Source organism: Anabrus simplex, chromosome 5 (genome assembly GCF_040414725.1).
Source record: "Anabrus simplex isolate iqAnaSimp1 chromosome 5, ASM4041472v1, whole genome shotgun sequence".
Taxonomy (NCBI): domain Eukaryota; kingdom Metazoa; phylum Arthropoda; class Insecta; order Orthoptera; family Tettigoniidae; genus Anabrus; species Anabrus simplex.
The window spans coordinates 428,604,182-428,625,859 of record NC_090269.1 but is presented as its reverse complement, the minus strand read 5'-3'; the positions used below and the strand labels follow the sequence as shown (position 1 = coordinate 428,625,859).

At 40.8% G+C, this 21,678-nt stretch overlaps 1 protein-coding gene across 11 annotated transcripts in view; it reads left to right on the top strand.

Moving 5' to 3' along the window:
- The window catches only part of l(1)G0196 (inositol hexakisphosphate and diphosphoinositol-pentakisphosphate kinase), a 543,939-nt gene that overhangs the window by 434,239 nt on the left and 88,022 nt on the right, over positions 1–21,678 (top strand). For all 11 annotated transcript variants that reach the window (XM_067147825.2, XM_067147823.2, XM_067147820.2 and 8 more), the window contains 3 exons: positions 6,098–6,349; positions 6,970–7,097; positions 7,189–7,306. In XM_067147825.2, coding sequence (XP_067003926.1) covers positions 6,098–6,349; positions 6,970–7,097; positions 7,189–7,306 — 498 coding nt within the window. The remainder of the gene's footprint in view (positions 1–6,097; positions 6,350–6,969; positions 7,098–7,188; positions 7,307–21,678) is intronic.

The following is a 21,678-nucleotide window of genomic DNA, read 5'->3' as shown; positions in this document are numbered from 1 at the left end:
TTGAAAATTGGGATGATTATTCCTTTTTGCCAATCCTCAGGGACCTCCTTATTCTTCCAGACATTCCTGAGAACCCGATATGTCCACTGCAGGCCTACAGCTCCAGCTGCCTTTATCACCTCTACTGAAATTTCATCTATTCCAGCAGTTTTTCCATTCTTCATCTTTCTTAATGCCATTTCAATTTCATTCATTGTAATTTCTTTATCCATTTCTTCATCAACTAATTGCCCTTCCTGGTCGTCCATTGAATGACTGTCATCCGTTCTTATGTTCAGCAGCTTCTGAAAATACTCTCTCCATCTATTTCTTATTTCTTCTGGCTTTGTTAAAATTATGCCACCTTCATCCTTCACAAATCTGGTGTTTACTTGATCTCTCTTTTTGTTTCTTAAGATACCATACAGTAATTTCTTGCTGCCCTGCGTATCATCTCTCAATGTCTGTGTAAATAAGGCCCAGCTTTTCCTCTTTTCTTCCTCCACTACTTTCTTGGCCAAATTCTTTGCCTCCACATATTTTCTTTTACTTTCTTCAGTCTTAGATGTTTTCCATGCTTTCCATGCCATTTTCTTTTCCTTCACTTTAATCTTTACCCTATCATTCCACCAGTGTGTTTCTTTGTCTTTCACATTTCCTGATGTTCTACCACACACCTTTTCTGCACATCCAACCAGTGCTTCCTTAAATCTTTTCCATTCCTCTTCAACATTCCCCACCTCTGTCCTGGGTGCCAAGGGTATTATTTCCCTTTGAAGTTCTTCTTGTATGCTGTTCTCCTTCAAATTCCATACTTTTAATTCTTTTCTCTCTTCTTAATTGGGGTTTTTTAATCTTTCCAACTTTCAATTTTCCTATCACAACTCTATGATCTCCACCAAAGGCTTCTTCAGGCATGGCTGTTATATCTACAAGGTTCTTCCGGTGTTCTTTCTCTATGATTTTATAATCAATCATGGTCTTTGTTTGTCTGTCTTCCCAACCATACCTTGTAATCTTCTGACTGTTCTTCTTCCTAAACCTGGTGTTTCCAACAATCATTTGATTCCTCATGCAAAAATCCACCAACAACTCGCCTTCTGGATTTACATTTCCATATCCAAAGGGCCCTACATCATCTTCCTTTCCTTTTCTTTCCATTCCAACTTCTGCATTTAGATCTCCCATCAATAGTACTTCCTTATCTTCTATCTGTCTCTCCACTTCCTGTAAGAAGTCCTCTAGATGTTCATCTATGCAACCAGTTTGTGGGGCATACAACTGAAATAGATCTTTCACGCCATTTTCAAACTGGAGTATCATCATCATCCTATTGCTGATGTACTTTGTATATTCCACATATTCTTGGATTTCTCTTCTAAGTATGATGGCCACTCCATTTTTTGCTTCAGGTCATCTGCTGTAATACAGCCTGTATCCCTCTCTCAGAGGGATCTCCCCTGTACCCCTCTCCTTGGTCTCGCACTGTCCAAGTATGGCTATATCTTTTTCTATCATGAAGTCAACCAGTTCTTCTGTCTTTCCCGTCAGTGTCAGTACATTTACTGTTGCAATTTTGATGTAGTTTGGTGCTGGTTGCCCATTTTTCACAGTTCCCCCAGCACCTGAAGAGCTGCCTGTCGCTTTTAGCAGGGGACGCCCTAACCTTTTCCAAGGCACCATATCTGCTTTGTCCATATAGACTATTGTTACGATGGGCTCGCCACACCCAAAGGCATTTTATACCTACTGCCAGGTTCAAAATTAGGCCGCCCTTAACATGGAGACAGACGCCTTTCGTAGCCGCTCCTCTGGAGTACAGACGCTACGGGTATGCCCCTTCCGCCATCTCCGCCGTACCGAAGTCCACCTTCTCCGCTGTAGATGCCGTTGAGGTCTTCACTCATAACCCTGAGCTGGGACCCATACCAAATGTTACACACCGGGTCAGTGTGCTCCCTTGTATAGGCTCTATATAATCCTATAAGTCTAGTTTTCTCCCTTCTCTTACTTAAAGTTTCCCACTAAAGTTCCTTTAACATTTCTGATACACTACTCTTTCTTCTGAAATCCCCTGTTACAAATCTTGCTGCTTTCCTCTGCACACTATCTATTTCTTTTATTAGGTATTCTTGGTGAGGATCCCAAACACCGTTTGCATATTCCAATAATGGATGAACCATACTTAACTAACTTTTTCCTTTTAATTCTTTATTGCATCCTTTAAGTAGCCTCATTATGACATGTAACGATCTGTATGCTTTCCCAACATCGTCATCAACATGACCCTTCCAGTGCATCCCAGTTATCGGAATTTCCCATTACTTCCAAGGCATCGTGTACTTCGCTGTCACTTCCACTACTTTCAGGAATAATTTCCTCATCAGAATTAACACGATAATCGCGATCACCATCAATACTTTCACAAAGATCTTCAAAAATCAAGCGCTCGATTTCAAAATCGTCAACGAAGCGGGCTGCCATCTTGATTCTAAGAACATATGAAAGTACTTTCACTTCTACAGCTAAATAAACTTCTGTATACCGTTGCTTGTTTTTCAGAGACTTTCAAAAGTGAAGATAAAAGTATCAGTATTTAGCTGGTATTGATATTAGTGCCAACTGGTGTCCAGTTATAAATCTATGTGATAGAAGAACGACACCATAGTCAGAAAGACGATCGCACTTGACGAAATGGTGCATGTCTTCCAGAAAGACAGTCGACAGTTCTAGGGTTAAGTGAAGTACGTTGGCAGGAAGAGCAGGTTTTTTGGTCAAGCAACTACACAATTATCAACACAAAATCAAAGAGGGGAATGCAGGAGTTTGTTTAATAATGAATAAGAAAATAGGGCAGCAAGTAAGCTACTACGCCCAGCATAGTGAAAGGATTATTGTTCCCAAGATAGACACCAAACTAATGCCCACCACAATAGTGCAGGTCTATATTCCTACCAGTTCAGCAGATGATGAAGAAATCAAAAGAATATATGAAAAGATAGAAGATATAATACAATATGTAAAAGGTGACGAGGATCTAATTGTGATGGGAGACGGGAATGCAGTGGTAGGCCAAGGAAGGAAGGGTAATACAGGAGGAGAATTTGGATTGGGACAAAAGGAATGAAAGAGAAAATTGGCTGGTTGAATTCTGCACCGATCATAATTTAGTCCTTGCTAATACTTGGTTCAAACACCACAAACGACGGCTCTATACGTGGTCGAGACCTGGAGACATTGCAAAGTATCAAATAGACTTCATTATGATTAGGCAGAGATTCAGAAATCACGTGTTAGATTGCAGAACTTGCCCAGGAACAGACGTGAACTATAACCACAACTTGTTGGGTATGAAATGCCACCTGAAGTTGAAGAAATTGGAGAAAGGAAGGAATGCAAGGAGGTGGGATCTAGACAAGTTGAAAGAAAAGAGTGTGGGAGATTGTTTCAAGGAACATGTTGCACAAGGACTAAATGAAAAGGCTGAAGGAAACACAATAAAAGAAGGATGGACAGTCGTGAAGAATGAGGTCTCTAGGGCTGCTGAAGAAATGATAGCAAGGAGGACAATATCCACATCTTAATACACTGCTGTCTTTAAATAGGAACTCTATGAGAAATGCACTGGGCGGATGGGATGGAGGAATCTACATTGCTTCTTTCTGCTGATGATACTAGTCTAGTTGCCATCAGTGAGGAAGAGGAAGAGCTAGCTATCCTGTTGAGCTTGTTAAGGTAGAAGGTTAAACTCTTGGTTTGAACATTAATCTTAACAAGACAAAGCTGATGGTAGTTGACCTGTGCAAGCACCTTCAGTTCACTCGTCTCCTGGAGCATTTTGAAATTGTACATGAATTTATTTATCTAGACTCATTTCTGAATTATAAGGGTGGCTGTAATCAGGAAATTAAATAGCTCTTGGATGCTGTGGAAAAGTTGAAAATCATCTGTTGAGACAGAAGAATATCTAGAAATACCAAAATCCACTTGGTGTGGACTTGGTTTTTCATCTTCTTGTAAGGTTGTAAAACCTAGACTATCAAAGCTAGAGAACATCAGAACATTGACGCCTTTGAAATGTAGTGCTGGCAAATGCTAAGAATACCATGGACACAGAGATAGGTTGGTGTGAAAGGACCTCTTTCTTTACTATGCTATGGGAAGATACAGTGAAACCTCGTTAGTGTGTTCCTCATTAACACTTTTTCCTGCATAGCATGTCATAAATTCAAAATCCTGATTCTCATCATATTAAATCTATATAAAAATAACTCACTTATCATGTCACGAATTTTCACTGTCACCGCATAGTACAATCACATTTTTTCCTAACCCTGAAAATGTTATTTGTCATCCCTTGTGAAAGGAATGTGATTTCCAACTAGGGTAAGAGCCCGAACTTCACAGGATAATTTGCACCTTCTGGGAGCAAGCTGTTAGCCTCAGGAATGTTCAGTTTTACTTTCCAGTTAACAGCGAGATTGCTGAATAACACAGTGAGCCTATTTGTGCTTGTTTTTTTGCATTCCATTCAGAAGTTAGAAATTTATTTTGTGCTGAGTGGTACAGTAAAGGATAGTGAATATTTGTCGCGTGGTAGCCTACATCTGATTAGGAACATACTTGTGTGAAGTTTACTAGCGTGGTGCATATTTGTCTTGTGATAGCCTAGTTATGGATATGACCGAGCTCGATAGCTGCAGTCGCTTAAGTGCGGCCAGTATCCAGTATTCGGGAGATCGTGGGTTCGAACCCCACTGTCGGCAGCCCTGAAGATGGTTTTCCGTGGTTTCCCATTTTCACACCAGGCAAATGCTGGGGCTGTACCTTAATTAAGGCTACGGCCGCTTCCTTCACACTCCTAGCCCCTTCCTGCCTCGTCGTCGCCATAAGACCTATCTGTGTCGGTGCGACGTAAAGCAAATAACAATAAAATAATAAAAGTTATGGATATGAAGAAAAATCATGAAATTCCTTAATAATGAAGATGAAATTAAAATCTTTCAGAAAGGTCTTTCTGCATCTGTAAGCGCATAGAGGCGGCGCGAATGTTGAAACTCGCACCTTCAAGTTGGTCGAAGTTTTGTTGGATTCAAAATGGCAGCCAAAGGCATTCTCTTGCAGGCACACAAGGTCTAGTGTAACCTCAAATTCCTTGTCTAAGAGTGTTTGAGTCATCACTCCATAGTCTGGTTTGATGCAGCCCTCCATGCCACCTATCCTGTGCTAACCTTATTTCTACGTAACTGCTGCATTCTACATCTACTCTAATCTGCTTGTCATATTCATATCTTGGTCTACCCCTACCATTCTTACTGCCTACCCTTTCTTCAAAAACCAGCTGCACAAGTCCTGGGTGTCTTATGATGTGTCCTATCATTCTATCCCCTCTTGTGGTCAAATTTAGCCAAATCGATCTCTCACCAATTTGATTCAGTATCTCTTCATTCTTGATTCGTTCTACCCATCTCACCTTCAGCATTCTTCTGTAACACCACATTTTAAAAGCTTCTATTCTAATTCCTATGTCAATGTTCGAAGTGAGCAAATTTCTTTTCTTAAGAATTGCATTCTTTGCTTGTGCTAGTCTGCATTTTATGTGTTCCTTACTTCTGCCATCGTTAGTTATTTTACTACCCAAGTAATTATAATCATCTACTTCCTTTAAGACTTAATTTCATAATCTAATATTTCCTGCATCACTTGACTTAGCCTTGTCCTTCTGTATTTCCTTTCTATTTCTCCCTCCTTTCCTGTTATGTGTTGGTTTCATTGGTCCTATATACATAGTATATTTACTTCAATCAATCAATACTTTATGATGCATTGAAAATTAAAATTATTTCAGTTTATTTAGTGACCTTATTTACTATTTACTTCTTGCCCCCTTTTTTTTTTTTTTTTTTACGGTATTGTTTACCCACATTTAAGTTCTTTCCTCAATAATGAAGTATTTTATTCACCACTTACTGAGGTCCCTATTTACATGGTATTTTCTGTTAGTGGATATTTTCATAATTTTTATAATGTAATAATTTTAGTAAGTTTCTGCAGTTATAGTGAAGATAGTTAACATTAAATGAACAAACTGTCTAATAATGCAATTGTATTTGTATAGGAGTATGGAATGACAGTTCAAGAGAAGTTGACAATAGGGCAAGGGATCTGTACTCCATTACTGAAGAAGATACGGGCGGACTTGCAGCGTAATATAGAGGAATCAGGCGAAGAAACTGTAAACAGATTGAACCCTCGTTATTCCCACGGAGTTTCCAGTCCTGGACGCCACGTGAGAACGCGATTGTACTTCACCAGTGAAAGTCACGTGCATTCCCTCATCACGATGCTACGTTTTGGTGGACTTCTGGACGTGAGTAATATAGTTCTTCATTGGTTACTTATGGCAGTAGTACTTAGCATCCAGTATCATTTCACCTTCTCTTCATTATGGTATGCTGTTCCTCTCCCCCTGTACTCCTCATTCATTACCATGTTTCATTACCTCTTGTATGATTCTGTTCTTAACCAATCATAATCAGTCTTCAACTACCCTCTCTATGTGTACTTCCTTAATCAGTTTACGCTTTCATTTTTTTATTCATCCATTCAGTATGTATAACTGTTGTATCCATGTAATGTCTGGCTCCATGTTAGCATGCTGGCCTTCAGTCCAAGGGATCCCGGATTCAATTCCCGGTAAGGTCGGGAGCTAGGTATTTGTGCCGTCCTCATCATTCTCATCCTAACAGTTGACCTAACTCGAAAGGCCTGCACCAGTCCTCTCCGGAGGCCTCATGCTATTATTATTATTATTATTATTACTATTATCTATTTAATCATTTGGTTTTAGTTTCTTTCTCTCATTTCATATCTCCTCTAACAAACTGTTTGGAGATGTCATTCCAGATCTTGGGCATAAACCCTTAACAACAGAGTTCACAGATTCTATGTTTGGTTGATATCTGTTCTAACCTACTTTTCTCTATGTAGGTTGTCAAGGATGAACAGTGGCGCCGTGCGATGGAGTATGTTAGTATGGTGTCCGAACTGAACTACATGTCGCAAATAGTGGTGATGCTTTATGAAGACCCTACCAAGGACCCTTGCTCTGAGGAGAGGTAATTACTTTCAGAGCCTTTTATCTTTTTCAAATATTAAGCTTTAAATTGAGTTTACTCACTCAAAAACATTGATGTTTTCTCTCTCAAGGTTTCATGTGGAGTTGCACTTTAGTCCAGGAGTGAATTGCTGCGTGCAGAAGAACTTACCGCCTGGGCCAGGCTTCCGTCCACATAGTCGAAATGAGTCAGTTGGTTCCAAAAGCATGGTAAGCCATCAAATTGATGTCGAGGCAACACCTTGTGCATCACCATATTCTAGTTATCTTTAGCAATACCCTGAATCTAAGTCGCATGGAATCCTTCCCAGCCCTGGACTGTTGCACCATTTTTTAATAATTCGTATAAAATAAGTGAGTCATGAAAGTTGATGGTGTTGTATATCATATGAAAACAGCAAACCATGCACTTTGTCATATAATAAGACATTGCGTACACGCACGAGCACGCACACACACGCACACACACACACACAGTCGAAACTGGTTAAGACATCCCTCTCTAGCTCCGTTTCCCTGGTTATTACGTCATTATTCCCAAGTCCCAGGATCTGTCCTATTAAATACATGTTAAAGAAACCTAAATATTACATTTACATCACGCGTTAGTACCTTCGTATCACTCAGCATAAGATATTTAAATTGGCACTCCCAGCCACGTTGCACGCAGGATGGGCCAGCGACAACTGCCTGGATAAGGATTTGGCAGGGAACTTCATTCCATGGCCCCGGAGCACGGTTGCATGTCGGCCTACAGCTGCAGGGAGCGTCAGTCCCAAGCCAGTCTTATTCTCTTTGCGCCTGATGTGTTGGTGCTCAATTTTACGTTTGTAAGGCCTCTTTCAGGTGGTGTGGTTTTGACCCGCTTCCGCGCTTAACTGCCTAGGCCTAAACTAAGAACTGATTGCTCGAATAGAATTTTTCAGATGACGCGGAGACAGAGAGTAACCGCGTGCGGGAGGAATGTTCGAGTGGGCAGTCCGTGGTGAGTCGCGGTCCCACGCCCTTAGTTACTTGTTATCGGACATTAGTTTGTATGCGTGTCATCATACACAGCGGATCGACCGTGCTCGCGGCATCCGTACTGTACTTTGACCTGTATCAGAACCCGATAGTGTACCTATAAGGAAGTAAAAATGGATTTAGACAATTTACAATATGTAGGCCCGCTCTCACTCATTTGGCATATTTATTTCTCATTTTCAATTTAAAAGTTATTTGTGTGCTTTTTTCTTTTCCTGTGTGATTTACAACGGTTGTTATGGAACCCGAAATACACATTGAGAACTTTATAACTTTAATGTCGGAAAATTTACGTTCGTAAGAGAACAGCGTACATAAATTAGGCCTACTGTACTTACGCGTAGTAGTTTGCAGGACATTTAGTTATTATGGAGAAGAAAGCTAGACAGTTTATAGATGATGAAAAATTAATAAAATTTATTGAGAAAGTGGATGTTAATCCACACATGAAATCTGTGCAAATCACCCAGATCTTAGACTTTCCTATGACAATTTTAAACATTTAGTGTATAGTTTGCATTTCTGAGAACATTTTTCCTTGATGTTTTACTGTGTTGGTGTTCTTAAAACGTATTATTTCTTTATTTATTCCATTAATTATAATTGTAAGCACTTGTTTCTTTGTTTTCATCGTAATTATTTTTGTTTAAACTTAACCTTAAATTTAACAGCAAAATTGCTTTTAATTTTTTAGCACATTCTCTTTTTCCTTTTTTTTCGGTCCCCACAAAAACATCCTAACCAGTTTTGACTTTGATTATTTATTTATAGGGTGACCAGATGTCCTCTTTCATTTGGACACGTCCTTATTTTGGGGTAATCTGTTTTACTACTTCGTTTTTACGTGACTGCACCTTCGATATATAGAAATGTGATTATGGATAATGTGCAGTTGTTCTCTTCATGCCTTGTATTGTGAAGATAGATGCTATTTACCTGCTGTATACAGCATGCTTCTCTCTCAGCAGTACTTTGTCAGAACACTGATATGTTAATGTGCGACACCTGACAAGCGACAGGAAATAACCAGGTTTTGAAGCAAGCCTGTTTTAAACGATGTTGAAAAACGTATTCTGGATTTTTTAAGCTAATTCTAAATCCTTCCAAATTGATGATGAGAAATATTTTGATCAGTTGTGTAATTTCAAACAACTCCTGAATGAGAGTTGTAATGACCCTGAATTTAACAAGTTACGTTGTATTCAGAAATGGACAAAGTATATCAGTTCACAAAAGTCAGGTGATTCTAGTTTGGAATGAAATGAATGAAAATCTACAGCCTGTTTCCAGTCATTTGACCAGGTCAGGAATGGAATAAATGGAGCCCCCATCTACGGGCGAGGATAGGAATTGTGCCGGCTGCCGAAGCCTGTCGCACTTTAGTTTGGGGTTCAGAGTTATTAAAATTTGCAAATTTTTTTTTCTGTATCGGGGCATAATGCAAATGTAGAGAGAGAGTATTTTCATTGATCTCAAAACAATGGACTGATAACCAGAACCATTTCAAAGTAGAATCTGTGAAAATCCTCTTAATGGTTCATATAATCTAAAGGAATTCACATGTGTATCTTTTTATAAGTATATGTTAGACAAGCCAAAACTCCTGAAGGCAACTGAATCCGTAGAAAAGTAACAGCAAGGCATATAAATTACTTTCATTGCTTAAATTTTGTACAAATTTACTGTATAATATGCAAATGGATAAATTTTATTTATGTATGTGGAAATTAGAATATATGTCTGAATTCAGACTCTCAAATAGGGCTGGAAAGTCCAGCCCTCCTTCCAATGCCCAGATCATAAAGGAGGAGAAGGTGAAGCCACAGAGCTCCCTCAAAAAAATGGCTTCTCCAACTCAGTCGGGGTCCACAGGATCACCGAAGAAATCCGGCAAGCCATCTGCCGGCTCTCCTCCCAAAAAGAGAGAAACGGTGGGCAAGAGCGAGAGGCCCCGACGCCCTCTTGTTCGATCACTTTCTGGAGAACCTAGTTCTCCCAGGAAGAAGGCCCACTGTTCCAGACCAATGAGATCACCGTCCGCGGAGGGTCCAGTCACTGCGCCTCCTTCTTCTGAGGAGACAATGGAGACTGAACCACTCATTGTCGTGGATGGTGCCGACAATACCGACAACAACGGCGGAAAATGGCAGGTAGTTGACAAAAAGAAGGGCAAGCAATTGTCCTAATTTCGCAACACTACCAATCCACACAATGGCTTTATTGCAGTGGAACTGCAGTAGTTACCACTGTCGCCTAGCTGAGTTACGTCAACTGATATCCGTCTATGCGGTCTCCATAGTCTGTCTACAGGAATCTCGTTTGAGACCTGGACACGACACAACTATGAGAGGATATCGTCTTTATTCCAAAGACAGAGTAGCTGTGGATGGCGCGGCAACTGGGGGCGTTTGTACCCTAGTTCGCTCCGACATCTTCAGCGAAGAAGTACCGCTCCGTACTCAGCTAGATGCAGTTGCAGTTCGCACTCCGTTGCCAGTAATGACAACGGTTTGCAACGTGTACTTTCCACCGGATTATAACCTTGATATGCATGCACTACAAGATTTGATCACTCAGTTGCCTCCTCCTTTCCTCATGCTGGGGGATGTGAACGCCCGTAACACACTATGGCGTTCTCCGTCTTCCTGTTCTAGGGGGAGGAAGCTTGAGCGAATGATCAACCTATTTGATCTTTGTGTGCTCAATACAGGGGAACCGACACATTTCAGTAGCGCGCATGGCACATTCTCACACCTTAATGTCACTTTGTGTAGCCGTGCGCTAGTTCCCCTGCTACGGTGGCAAGTTCACGACGACCTCTGTGATAGTGACCACTTCCCGATAATTCTGTCTCTCTTGAATCAAAGACAGTCCGAAGTACCCAAGCGCTGGTTACTTCGGCGGGCAAATTGGCCAGAATTTACAAAACGCGCAGTGATGGCTGATGATATGCTGGAGTCTGTTGACGACCACGTCTCTTCCATTACTACTGGAATTTTGGCTGCTGCAGAGGAAACAATTCCTTCCTCGTCCGGCATTCGTCGCCGGAAACAGGTCCCATGGTGGACGGACGAAATTGCAGCAGCCATACGTGATCGCCGACAGGCTTTTAAGCATTATCGTCGGAATCCTACGATGGCCAATCATATCGCATTTAAGCGTCTGCGCGCTAAGGCCCGTTTTTTGATTCGAGAAAGTAAGAAAGCTACGTGGGAAAAGTATGTGTCATCCATCACGGCACATACTCCGTCATCACAAGTGTGGACTAAACTCCGCCGTATTGTCGGAGCACAGAATGTGCCCTCAGTACCCGGAATCTCCATTAATGGAAATATAGTTACGATTCCTTCAGTCATTGCAGACCACATCGCGTCACATTTCGCAGATACGTCCAGCTCTAGGAGATACGACCCTGCATTTCTTCCAATTAAGCGCGAAGCAGAGGCCCACCATCTCTCTTTTGCCTCTAGTGCTTCGCATCCCTACAACGTGGCCTTCACGGAGTGGGAGTTGCGAAGTGCACTTGCGCTATGCAGAGATACGGCTCCTGGACCGGACAAAATCCATAATCAAATGCTTAAGCATTTGAGTGACAGATGTCTCAAGGATATCCTCACCCTATTCAACAGAATATGGAGTGAGGGAGTGTTTCCATCTCAATGGCGTGAGGGAATTGTAATACCAATTCCCAAGCCCGGTAAAGATCCAAAACTTCTGGATAGTTATAGGCAAATATGCCTTACAAATGGCCTCTGTAAGCTATTTGAAAGGATGGTTAACCGGCGTCTTGTGTGGGCCATGGAAAAGGAGGGTCTCTTGTCTAACTACCAGTGTGGTTTTCGCTATCATCGGTCTGCCACTGATCATCTGGTCAGACTGGAGAGCGCCATTCAGGAGGCCTTTCTCCGGAAGGAACACCTAGTCGCCGTGTTTTTTGACCTGGAAAAAGCTTACGATACTACCTGGCGATATGGGATTCTCTCCACTCTACACCAGTGGGGATTTCGGGGAAATTTGCCAACGTTTATTGAGAACTTCATGTCCCTCCGTCTCTTTCGAGTCCGAGTAGGGAATGCATTTTCTCAATATTACGTTCAGGAAAATGGAGTACCTCAGGGATCGGTACTGAGTGTCACGCTGTTCGCAATCGCCATCAACGGCATAGTTGCCGCTGCTGGGCCCGCAGTCGTTCCATCGCTGTATGTAGACTATTTAGCTCTACATTACAGCTCCGGAAGGGTGGCGTTTGCTGAGAGACAGCTACAGCAAGCTATTAACCGAGTCGACAGATGGGCCCTGCAACATGGTTTTCGATTTTCAGCAGCGAAAACCTCAGTTGTACACTTCTGTCGACTTCGACCTGTGCATCCCGAACCAGAGCTCCGCTTGCGAAACAGTGTCTTACCAGTGGTTGACACCTGCAAATTCCTGGGTCTCCATTTTGATAAGAGACTTACGTGGCAGCCCCACATCCGTCAGTTAAAGGTTGCCTGCATGAAGAGACTTAACATGCTTAAGTTTCTCAGCGGCACTTCGTGGGGGGCTGACCGTGCGGTACTGCTACGATTTTACACGGCGACGGTCCTCTCCCGAATTGACTATGGAAGTGCGGCTTATGGCTCAGCATCAAAATCTACGCTGAGCCTTTTAGACAGTATTCACCATAGTGGAGTAAGGCTGGCAACGGGTGCTTTCCGTACTAGCCCCATTCCCAGCCTGCTCGCTGAAGCGGGAGTTCCACCTTTACGGATAAGGAGGCAGCAGTTACTCCTAACGTACGCTGCCAAAATTCGTGAAATGCCGCTACATCCAAGCTATCAATGCATCTATCGCACCCAATACCACCAGCGGTGCCAAGACCGGCCGAATGCCACACGGCCGGTTGGGTTTCGGATTGATAGCTTGTGTCATGATTTGAATATTGATATCGGTGGTTGTCTTGAACGAACTCTTAGCGAGGTACCTCCGTGGTTGGTTCCGCGACCGGATATACGTCTAGATCTGCTCCGTGGACCCAAGGTGAACACGGATTCCTCCGTTCATCGGAGGTATTTCCAGGACTTTGTTCACCAATATCCGGCCGCGAGACTTATCTTCACGGATGGTTCTAAAATCGGAGATAATGTTGGTTGCTCTTTTGTCATTGATGATATGAGTACGAAGGTCTCGCTCCCTAAAGTATGTAGCGTGTATACTGCAGAGCTTCACGCCATCTTAGAGGCTCTGCAGTTTGCACTGCGTAACGAAAGAAGCCACTTTCTGTTGTGTACCGATTCGTTAAGCTCTCTGCAGTCCATTGAAACCTGTTTCTCGCAACACCCACTGATGCAGCAGATACATGACCTTCTAGCCAGGTTAAGCGATGCTAGCACCAGAATTACTTTCGCGTGGCTTCCAAGCCACGTTGGGATTGCGGGAAACGAACTTGCGGATGAAGCAGCAAAGGAAGCTGCACTTTTACCTCCAAGACCCATCAATGTACCTGCTAAGGATATTTGTTCTCAGCTACGTCGAACCATCTTGGCGTTCTGGGAATCGGAGTGGCTAGATATCCGAACTCCCAACAAGCTGAGAGCAATTAAAAAGACAACTACCGTGTGGCGGTCCTCTTTCCGACCTTCACGGAGAGAGGCCATAGTACTGTGCAGGCTGAGGATAGGTCATTTACGATCCACGCACTCTTATCTCCTAAAGAGGGAAGACCCCCCAGTGTGTTCTTGTGGTGCCGACTTCACCGTGGCCCACATCCTCACAGAGTGCGCCGATCTCTCTGGCCTAAGACGGAGCCTCGGCCTGCAGGAAACACTCGAACGCATACTAGCCGATGACGCGACTACTGCTGATCTCGTCATCCGCTTTATGTGCGACAGTGGACTTATCAAGGGTATGTAAATTACAAGTGTACTGTTACTCAGGGAACGTACGTTCCCTTTTGATACGTTAGTAATCCTTTCGGCCTAGTTTTATAATTATTTTTTGTTTTATTTTGTACTGCGTTTCCAAATTCCTTTGTTGAATAAATAATTTTGTTTTATATTTTAAATTTCTTTTCCACTTATTTGTTCAGAGAGGATGATTACCTCGTTGTACTTCCTCTTAAAACAAAAATCACCACCACCACCATCTCAATGGATGATTTTTGTATCCTCTTTTTTTCCGGCATTATTGTCCTGTATAAATAGTTTTGTCCTTATTTTTTATCTGTAACAATATGTTGGATTGTCCGATTCGTATCACATGAAAGGGGAAGATCACATGCCCCATTTATGTAATAAATGTATTCTGTTGAGGGCAACCCAGGTTCTCTCTGGTAGATCAAATCCTTTTGGAGGATGTTGAGCATTACAGGGATTGCCATTTGTGTGAACTGTTACTGCGACGTGTCCCTGAAGTCTGTGGAGATCAGTTTTTGTGCTGTTCAGACTGCTGGAGATTTAGATTTCACTCACTGAAATAATTCAGCTATATCACTGTGGATTGGAAGAGCCCATTTAAGTGGAATTTTACCTTATACCCTCTCCAGGTTGGTTATGAGGGGGTACTATGTGACACAATCAGTGGAGGGGGTGGATTTGACAGTGGCACTGAGAGCTGTTCAGCCAGGCTGACAAGGAATATACTAAACCCAAAGCTGATGTACGTAGGGTGGAACCAGCACTTAGCGGTGCTGTTAGAGAGATGCTCATTGAAAGACAATGTTTTGTCAAGAGTTATTCCGAGATACTTATGATTTGTGCTGTGGGGTGGGGGAAATACTGATGAGTGAAACATAAAGTTTAGTATCGGCTTATCTGTCATCTAACTGGAAAAAATAAACACGTTTCTGTCTTACTGGTGCTTGGGTGTGTTAAGTACCATTTCATGAAGTACTCCATCGCATCTTTACAAGTGTATTGATTAACTAATGCTAGATTGTCAGCATAAGCAAACTTTCGGGAGATGATGTTAGATACATTTGCAATTATTACACGTGATAAATTTCATACAGTAGAAGAACGCTATAGCGAGTACGGCATATAACGAGAACTCCGTTATAACGATGATTTTAGTCCGTCCCTTCAAAATTCCTACATTAAACTGTGTATTATCCTTCGGTTACAGCGAGAGCCCTATCACTGAATCATCCGTTATTACGAGTGATTGTGCGCGCTTGATTTTTCCGTTATCGATATTTATACTGCATGCGATCGATCATCTTCGGTATCGTTTTCTCGCTATGCCCACTAGCGAGCTCTTTCGTCAACATTCGAGGGCAATGTTGGAGTCAATTAGTAATACCCGTCGACTACTGTTCTCTAAAGAAAATTCAGAATGAAAGAGGATAACACATTTTCGTAATAAATGCATAAATAACGTGGCCGATAGCAGTGTTAACTTGTTAAAAATAAAGGCTGAAGTAAACGATCTCTTAATTTTAATGGTATACCATATACTGAATTAAAGTAAGAATGCGATACACCTCAAGATATGGTGGGGTGCTTCACTGATTTCAGAGGATAGTTTATATTTTCTCGTGTCTAGTTAAATTTTTGGAAAGCTATTCCCATGTCAATTTTTAGCGAGGAGGTTATTTCTCTATTTCTCTACATGCGATTCAAATAGGTTTTCATGATACATGTATGGTTATGTTTGGTGACGCCGTTTGAAGAAGAAAACTGAAATGTTTGCCACAGAAGCCTCTGGAGTGATACCGTATTTCTCCGAATCCAAGATGTTTTTTCTCAGAATCTCATGTGAAATATCAAGGGCCGTTTTACATTCGTGGCCTGATAGGAATGAACACCACTGGCAACTACCGCAGTAACCCTGATGTTTCTTTTCACCACCGCGCGCGCACACACAAAACTCGTTGACAATAAACGCCCGCCTCTTTATCATACATCGTTAGCTGCAGCAACTGGTTGTACAGTGCCTATGTGTAACGTCACTGGATCTCGGGAAATAGTGAAGAGAGAATAACATTCTATTATCCTATTATTCTCAAATCTGCAGAATGGCATCAAAACATGCGAGCCTTTGAATTCTTAGAAAGGCCACAGCTACTCAGTAGCAGAGTTATACCACGTCTGCTGTACCTGACGCTTAGTAAAATTAAATTTTATAGACAGCAGGAATATTTTCGTGATGGATCGTCGTATTGTAAAGATACGTGGAACAGGTATTGCCGGCAAATTTTCAAAGGGTTCTCGTCGATGTTATGATGCCATTTTTAAGTTAATGGCTATTAAACACTTGGAAATTATAATAATTGTGCAGCCGCAAGAAAATACTGTCAATATTCGGCGTTACCGTGAAGACAAAGATAGCTTAAAAATGCGTACAGCACAAAAAATTCATTCAGTGGCCCGCAACAAAGACGCTTTAAAGAAGTCGAAGATGAAATTGCGAGTTATGTGCATATAAATGCAAGTGCAGAATTGCCATACCGCGGTGCAATAAACTTGTTCGTTGACTTTCAAAGTCTGCGATTAAGGTGTATACATCATTAGCCGCTGAAGTTGGCGGAATCTGGCAAGCAAGACATGCGTGTAGCGGTAGCCAGTTATATCCAACGCTGAGTGAAAGTAACAGTTTTATAGTAAGCAAGAATATTTTCCTGATGGATCGTTGTATTATAGAGAAGCGTGGAATGTGTATTGCCAGGAAATTTTCAACGAGTTCCCTTCGATATTATGATGCTAATTTTAAGTTAATGGTTATAAAACCCACTGAAATAAAGCATAATTGTACAACCGCAAAAAAAATACGGCATAACTAAAGCCAACGTTTGGTGTACAGATAGTCTAAAAATGTGTACTGTATAAGAAAGACATTCATATGATTTTACAAAGCACTTTTTAAGCACGATTAAAATTTTTTGAAGTAAAAAGTGGGGGTCGTCTTGGATTCGGAGAAATGCGGTAATATATTTTTTCAGAATGAAATTAAACACACACTTTCACGTAGTATTGGATCTCCAAAAAAAAAATAAACAAGTAAGCCGTAGTGTGGATATTATCCGCGAAAACGAAAGTTTTGAACAAACTGATTGCCATTTCATACTGATTTTAATGTGTATGGGGGTTTTCCCAACTTTTAAAAAATATCTGATATAACGACAATCCGCTATAGCAAGTAAATCTTTCGCCGTTATGAATTCTCACTATAACAGACTTCTACTGTATTTGAACATGTATTGTCGTTCCAAGGCTCGTTTTCATTTTGAAAGCAACTGCATTGTACTCCTGTACTGACTTGCTAGGCCTAACATACTAGACCTGGCTTGATCATGTGAAAAATGATGAAATCCGATCTAACCTAGGTCTAAATGAATCGATGGAGGAAAGACTTAGGTCATTTGGCTTAAATGGTTTGGGCATGTTAAACTAATGAATAGCACAAGGTTACCATGTGCTTATTTGGAAAAGAGAATAACAGGTAGAAGATCAGCTGGAAGACCAAGAAGAAGATGGATGGACCAAGTGAGGGAAGACATGGAGAGAAGAGGATGGAATTGGGAATCTGTCTTGGACAACGAAATGTTTTTGAATAGACAACTTTGGAAGATGCTCGTTTTCAAACACCCACCCGGCTCGCTGGAAGGGCAAACCGATGATGATGATGATGATGATGATGATGATGTTGATGATTATTGTCATTAAGTATTAACTTGTGAAATACTCACATCAAATGTTGCGCCTTTACAATACCATAAATCATCTTTATTTATACTAGATTAAAATACATTAATGAGATATGTTTCGTCCCGCTTTCAAGACATCTTCAGTCACAAACAAAAAAAAACATAAAAAATATAGTAAGGACACAATAAAGTCAAAGAAAGGTGGACTTTTGTTGAATTGCACAAGTTAGCACAATTGCAAACTTTGATTCATTGCATGAAGCTAATTTAATTGTGGCATTAACTTGCACAGTCTATGTATACAGTCAATAGCATGTGCAATATTTTTACAATGTTATGTTATCAACGTGATTAATTCAGTTTATAAAGCCACTCATTTTGCATTTAGTCTGTGCAGTCCACGGACACAGTGATATATTAACCTGTGTAACATTTGGACGTTGTGATTTACATCATATTCATGTTTGTGTCAGTTTTAAGACTCATCCAATATATTACGAGTATTTTATAGACAAGATGCCAATACTTTGCGCTGCAACAAGATGCATAGACTTTTTATCTAATGGTTTTGTCATATCCTTACCATATTTTTAATGGTTTCTGGTTGTGACTGAAGATGTCTCGAAAGCGGGACGAAACATGTCTCATTATTATATTTTAATGTAGTCTCATCAATAAAGACGATTTAGTGTATTGTAAAGGTGGAACATTTCATGTAAAGATTTCACAACTTAATATATATGCAATGTCGTCATTAAAGAACAGTGGAGATCCTTGAGGGAGACCACTGTTTACAATTTAAACTTTTCTGTGCTCTTCAATCATTTCTGAAAGCCTGTTTTGATGTGTGTCATCGGGGTGAAAACTTGGTCTTCACAACTTTGATGAGGTCTAAAATCTGTTTGTTCAGCAGGAGGGATGCTAAAAAATCTCAGGACCTGTCTTCTTATATACGAGACACTCCAAAAATTTATGGCAGACTCTCGATAATGCAATGGGCCTATAGCTTCCTGGATGAACCTCAGATTTGCCTGTTTTTGGGGTAGCTACAGTCATGGTCCATTTGAAAGCTTTCCTGTTGAAGGAGAAGAACTTGACACATCCATTTCCATACATTCTCACCCAGTGTGTCAGGAACTCTGTGTGTATATTGTCAAAACCTGGTGCTTTCGTATTCTTCACTAGTTTCAAAGCTCCTAAGAGCTCATCATCAGTAAATAGGTTAGAAAAATTGTGTTGTTCCATGTGGGATAAATCCTTTTGACATCTAGGTAGCGGGTAGGGACTCTCCTCGGAGGCAGCCGTACTCAGGCAGAGATGCCAACTATTACGATTCAATCAAAATAATTACGAATTACTCATCATAATTACACCTTTATGAATCACACACCACAAATTACGAATTTTTGTTGATTTTAAAAATGTAAGGTTGTATAAAGTGTTCAAAAGGATACACAAGGCTGCTTGAATTCTATTATTTTCGGATTTCTCAGTAATAATTTATACCCCTTTCTTGTCCCTCGTTTAAGAATACCTATTTCGAGTTTTCACGCGCCGAATGCAGTGTGTGCTTCCAGTACCGGAAATATAGGCACCTGTGAAGTGGTATATCTTGCGGAGTTGTTGTCTTTGTCCGTCACATGATCAGACTTCCATGCAAGTATGCGAGTTCTTTTGTCTTTGTTTTGGTGGTAAAGTGGTGACAAACTCCGTTTAATTGTGAGTACTGTATGCGTGACTGTTGAAGTATCTATTACGATTTTGGTTGCCAAATTTACATATATTGCTCTTCTAGGATATATGCTAATCGTGTGTTACGAAAAGCGAAAGGTTTGAAAAAATGAAGCGATTTCTTGTGCAGGAAAATACGTGTGATTACGCTACCGTGACTAGTGACTCTGGTAATAAACCAACCGTCTAACTAATAAACGGTGTATAACTTTTATACAAGATTTATACACCGTTTATGTGAAATTTGTTACTAATAAACCATGTATAAGCCTCCGGTGTATACATCTGTTACAGTTATTCATTGAATTGCTTATACAGACCAGGACCCTTGTATAAGCGTGGTATAGCAGCGAGTAGCGGAAAAAGAAACGAGTGAGCAGTTTATTTTCGTGGTATTTATTGTCTACAGTAATCTACATCTGATTACAGTAATATAATCGTGGTGAAATATTCGACTTATCCATTTAACATTGAACACACATTGAAAGAATGGACGATACCATTGATGATCTTCATGACATTTTAAACATAGAAGACATACACCATTCAGAGGTTATGGAGGCTAGACATCTTCGTAAAGTAAAACAATTTAAAGAGACGGAATGCCAATGAACAACTACCGGTATAAAAGAAATTATGGTTGAGCGTATTTTTGTGTAATAATGTGTTACTGCTTAATAGACTTTTGATATTGAGAGTTTATTATACATTATCTGCCCCTACAAAGATCTTTCTCAAATTTGAGTACCTATAAAAGGGGACATATTCCTCGAGATAAAAAATGGCATAACTTGAAAACCACATGTAATTTGATTTCCATACTTTGTAGTTAAATATGCATAAATATGATGTATAAATGCCTAATATAAACTTTCTTGATCAAACCTTTCTTTTAAGCTACAAAACAGTTTTTCCTTTCTCCTGAAAAGTAAGGATTTTGGAATGTGTACCCTTTTCAACTCGCCGATTCAATTACAATTGCTTACGTTTTCCGTACTACCCCAGTTAGGAGCTTTTGATCTTTTCTTAAGCTTTTCCATTTCTTTTTTGGCATTCATTACACAAGCAAGCTGAAGAAATGTTGATATCATTATAAGTCAATTTCCAGCTGTCTCAGTGTTGCGACTGCTTTTCGATATGCCGTGCTACTGTGCGACTTTCCGGAAAGTTTTGCTCGTACATAACCAGTAGAAGCAATCATAAAGGTGGTGAACGTGCGAAATACATCAGTGAACTGCAGGAAGAGATTCCTACGTCTTGGAACGAGTGTATACGTGCTGTATAGTAATACAATGCGTATACCTCATTTATTAGTAAGAAAAATGTAAAACGCTAATACAGGGTTTATTCACTCTATAACTATACAAGAGTTAAACAACTGTATAAGGACTTTTTATTAGTAAGACTGCAAAAATAGTTGAAAAATTTAGGGAGGTGTACTCGAAAGAATGGCCCTGTTTACTGCGTTCCTCCTAATTCTCATTCACACGTGTTTTGTAGTGTGTGTGTGTAGCTGCGAGTTTTCGGATGCACATGATGAAGAAGAACAAGACTGAATTTCGTGCTAATATGAACCCTGAACTGTTACATGCTGTGTTAGTGCAGAGGATGCACGATACGGATAGAAAAAGCATGTCACCAGTTTACGTGTACCAAACAGGAACTACAAGCTTTCAATGATATGTAAGTTAGTAAGATCACGAAAAAAAAATCTATGACCCCCCCCCCCATGCCCTAACAGCTGCATTACAAATTACCTTTCTTGAAAGTTGGCATATCTGCCCAGGGAGTGATGCCCCTACCTATGTGAGTCCCCGAGCACACTAACCCGGTGTGTGGTTAGGGTCCCAGCTCCAGGTTACGACTGAAGACCTCAAAGGCATCTGCAGCAGAAAAGGTGGACTTCAGTACGGTGGAGAGTGGAACAGGCAGCCTTGGAATCAGGGATAAATAAGAGTACAATCTAGAGACCAATGGCTTCGGGAAAATGAGGCTCTTTAGGTGGGCTGAGGTCCTTCAGTAGAGGAAATACTACTGAAATACCATTACTCAATGGTTTACTTGGCGGAGAAGATGAGCTTCGGTATGGCGAGTAAAGCGGAAGAGAAAATGCCAGATGTACTGGCTATGAAGATGCCGCTCAGTTTTTCTTGAGTCGGCAGCAGTCCATTGCAGTTTTGCGACACCACATGTTTCATGAATATGT